This window comes from Carlito syrichta, unplaced genomic scaffold (assembly GCF_000164805.1).
Source record: "Carlito syrichta isolate Samal-C Ts95f unplaced genomic scaffold, Tarsius_syrichta-2.0.1 Scaffold308185, whole genome shotgun sequence".
NCBI classification, from domain to species: Eukaryota; Metazoa; Chordata; class Mammalia; order Primates; family Tarsiidae; genus Carlito; species Carlito syrichta.
The window spans coordinates 318,989-323,315 of record NW_007252281.1 but is presented as its reverse complement, the minus strand read 5'-3'; the positions used below and the strand labels follow the sequence as shown (position 1 = coordinate 323,315).

At 40.3% G+C, this 4,327-nt stretch overlaps 1 protein-coding gene across 2 annotated transcripts in view; it reads left to right on the top strand.

Annotated features, from left to right (window-relative positions):
• Nucleotides 1-4,069, top strand: part of PARP11 (poly(ADP-ribose) polymerase family member 11) — a 35,990-nt gene extending 31,921 nt beyond the window's left edge. For both annotated transcript variants that reach the window (XM_008065183.2, XM_008065182.2), the window contains 2 exons: nt 1,308-1,459; nt 3,599-4,069. In XM_008065183.2, coding sequence (XP_008063374.1) covers nt 1,308-1,459; nt 3,599-3,915 — 469 coding nt within the window. In that variant the 3' untranslated portion in view covers nt 3,916-4,069. The remainder of the gene's footprint in view (nt 1-1,307; nt 1,460-3,598) is intronic.
• Nucleotides 4,070-4,327: the final 258 nt, after the last annotated feature.

Below are 4,327 nucleotides of genomic sequence, written 5' to 3'. Positions count from 1 at the left end.
TGTGTGTGTGTGTGTGTGTGTGTGTGTGTGTGTGTGTGTGTGTGTATCACCATTTAAATCCAAGTATCCATTCCTATCACCATTCAAGTGCAAGTATCCATTCCGCCACATACTAAGCGCCACATATAAGCTGCGTGTTGTTTATAAAGTCTGTCTGAGCTACAGATCTTTCGCTTTGTATTATTTAATTTTTACTTTAAAAATTACTATCAAGTAGAGCTTCACTGAAATATATCTATTGCATTTGGTTTATAAATCAGTTGTACAAATATAGCAAGTTAAGAGAAGTCTAGTTTGAAAACATCCTGGAGTTTTTGCTGCACACTTAGGGAAACAGTTTGCTTCCCCTGCTGCCGAGGTGAGTTCAGTGGTGCCGGTAGAGCCAGTGATCTCTTATAATATCCGGAGTCTGTTTCTGTTTCTTACCAGCATTTATAAACCAGAAGGTATGTAGCAGATTCTTGTTAACTAAAGACCACTGGGCTGGAGAAAGGCCTGGAAGGAGCCTTGAGGGAACGGTGTGTATTTAACCTAGAGAAGAAAGCCTGAGGAGGTGCTCACGGTTAGTTTTGGATATTTGTGGAGTTGTTTGTATAAGAGCGATTTGAATTGTTCTGTGTTCAGAGGAGACTAGCTAAGACCAATCAGTAGAAGTAGCAGAAGGCAGATTTGGGTTTGGTTTTGAATGGATGTGCTTTGTAACAACTACAGTTCATCCAAATAAATTGTACTGTCTTGCAGAGCAGTGAGTACTTGACACTGGATAGATTGGAGCAGACATTAAAGAGATAGCTATCACAGATGAAAGGGGATTCTTTTTAATTTTTAAAACATCTTTTTATGGAATATTTCAAAACCGAAATGCAGCAAATAGTTTAAAGACCGCCGTGTGCCTACCAATCAGATGTAACTTTTTGAAGGCAGTCCCTGCTCAAGAAATTCACTGTCTAAACGACTCTGTGAACTTCGTATTGTTTCATTATTTGCAGTCTTGTTTGGGGGCATCTGTAAAGCTTAGCTGGTTTAGACAATCAATTGCCTTTAGTATGATGGGACATAGTTTTGGGTGTAATTGTTAGCCTTAAGTCTCAATGTTAACTAATAATTTTTTATGAAATGAAAATTTTGTGTCAAAGAATATTTGAAATTATTTCTTTTCCAGACCTGCTTTGTTCACTTATGATTTTATATTAAAAGTATTTTCTGTTTCATTCTTTCTATTGAACTTTTGTTATTAAGATTAAGAGATACCACTTAACATATATTTCTGTGTGTGCTTTTGTATCTATATGTATTGTGTTTTTTAGGAAAAAAGCCCAGCTCAAGAAAAAAAGAGGTGTGCCTCAGATTAATGAACAAATGCTGTTTCATGGTACCAGCAGTGAATTTGTGGAAGCAATTTGCATTCATAACTTTGATTGGAGAATAAATGGTATACACGGTGCTCTCTTTGGAAAAGGTAATTATCAGAATTCCAGATTCAGTTTGAGTCTGAGGAGGAAGTTTTCTCTCTTTAGAGTTCATTGATTGTTTTGTAATGCAGGGGTTTGGTAGTCATGAAGTTAAAAGTGACTATACTAATTCCAGGCACACCCTAAGTGTTTCTGAACCATAGGAAAGTTACTTTTTACTTGTACAAGATGGAAGCAAGACAGTTATGCCTCTTCCAAATGAAATAGCTCCCCAAGTCCCAAGCATCCAGATGGGGCATTGTGTCCATATTAGTCAGTTTTTGTAATATGTTTAATTTTCATATGTAAGTCTTTTTCATGAATAAGCCTGTACACTAAACTGCTTTATTGCAAATATATAGAAAATGATAAAACAATTATAATTACAATGTGCTCTGGTGTAGATACTAGTGTTTTTATTTTGTTTTTTAGAAAGTGATAGGTAAGGATATTAATGAGCTAGGCATGGTGGCTTTTGCCTGTAATCCCAGCACTTTGGGAGGTGGAGGCGATAGGATTGCCTGAGCCCAGGGTTTTGAGACCCACCTGGGCAACTTGGCGAGGCCTTGTCTCTACAATAAATAAACAAATAAATAAAACTAGCTGGATGTGGTGGTGCTCGCCTGTGGTTGGAAGGCTGAGGCAGAAGGATCGCCAGAGCCCAGCAGGTCGAGGCTGTGGTGGCCGTGAGCGTGCGCCACTGCACTCCAGCCTGACTGACAGAGTGAGACTCCGACTCAAAAAATAAATAATTAGCCGGGCTTGGTGGCTCAGCCTGTAATCCCGCGCCCTTGGGAGGCTGAGGTAAGTGGATTGCCTGAGCCCGCGGGTTCGAGACCCGCCTGGGCAGCGAGACCTCATCTCTACAATAAATCAAAAAATCAGCCGGGCGTGGTAGCACATGCCTGTAATTCCTGCTACTTGGAAGGCTGAGGCGGAAGGATCGCCGGATCCCAGCGGGTTGAGGCTGCGGTGGCCGGGAGCGGCCACTGCACTCCAGTCTGGGCGACAGAGTGAGACTCCAACTCAAAAAAATACAAATAAATAAATAAATAAAAGAATATTAATGAGCAGTAAGGACTAGTAGGAGAAAGCTTCACCTTCCTTCTAATATTGTGAAAGTCCAGATTTTCTCACTTATGCCCACTACTCAAGCAAATTAGGGAGAGAGGTGACACGAAAAGGTAAGGGACAGACATTTATTTTTTGGGTCCTTACTTTGTACCTTGACAGCAAGAGAACTGACGCCACTTAGGATCAGGATATGCTACATTTTGAAGAGGTAAATTAATTTTTAAAGTAACTACTGAAAAGGCCGTTCCATTTATTTAACTGTAAGGAGGTCAGAAAGTGTTGCATATCTCTCATCAATATTGGGTGAACATGAGACTTTGCAATTCATTTCCAAAATTGTTTAGAGTAAGTATTCCCTTAATGATGCCAATCTCTCTTGTCTTCCATTTTAGGAAAGTCACCGTTTTATTGAGTTTCCATAGGTAGGCAATGAGCCAGTGAATTTGTTCTTTTGGAATGCTCAGATACGTATAGCGTTGTAATCTCCCAGAAATCTCTCCCTGCGTCTGGGGTTCTGTTATTTCCAGAAATGTTACAGAATTTGTTACCCTGTACCGTAGATATATGGTTTCTTGGGGTTTGAAAGAGTCTCCGCAGGCCAGTCACTTCTGTCGTAACCGCCAGAGCTTTGCTGGATCCTGGACTTGGGAGCAGGGCGAGGGAGTGGCAGAAGGAAAGAGAAACAGGAAGGAGGGCCAAGCAGACCATCCCAGGTCCTGCCCCACTTTTAGATACAGAACCGTTTTAAGCTATTTTCTTGGTTGGGTTTGTCTGCAAGATTTCTCTTAAAAACAGAACTCTGGTAGTTGCACTTTGGCAGGGTAGGGGATGGTGTCCATGGTAAGGGCTGGCCTATGCCAACAAACCTATTCCTGTGGCAGTCTGCACCACAGCTGTCCAAAACAGATGGATTTCTGTTTTCTTCCTAAAGATCTACAGATGAGGATGAGGAAATTCCACATCTATTTTTGGTAAAGAGCTCCACGCATCTTTTCTCCTGATAGAATGTTTGTGCTTGTTTTTCATATATTCTTAGGAGTAATCTTGGCTTTTCTTGGTCCTCTTTGTTTAAGGAACCTATTTTGCTAGAGATGCTGCTTACTCCAGTCGCTTCTGCAAAGATGACATAAAGCATGGAAACACATTCCAAATTCACGGTGTCAGCTTGCAACAGCGGCATCTATTTAGAACGTATAAATCTATGTTTCTTGCTCGAGTGCTAATTGGAGATTACATAAATGGAGACTCCAAATACATGCGACCTCCTTCCAAAGACGGGAGCTATGTGAATTTATACGACAGCTGTGTGGATGATACCTGGAACCCAAAGATCTTTGTGGTTTTTGATGCCAACCAAATCTATCCTGAGTACTTGATAGACTTTTGTTGATTGCACGTCCAAATCTCAGTGATCGAGGAGGTTTTACTCTCTTTTGCAGGAGGGTTTGTTCACTAGTCACCTAGCCACTAAATGTTGATGATCTCATGCTGTTAAAACAGATATGAGGAGAAAGTGGCCTCCCTATAAAAAGACACACTGACTTTAAGGCTGGTTTTTCTGTTGTTTTGTTTTTGCTCATTTCTCGTAGTCCTGTTTGTTAAAAATTGATCACCATTGTCATTTTAACACAAGGGGTGAAAGACACCATTCCAAATGGAATCAGCTGAATGTCAATTAATGTGGTTGTTCAGAATCTTTAAAGTTTACATGTGTGTTATCAGGATAATGATTTTCATTCAAATAAACGTATTCATATAAACGCTCAAAAAATAAAGTATAGGCATAAATGTGTCCCTTAGGA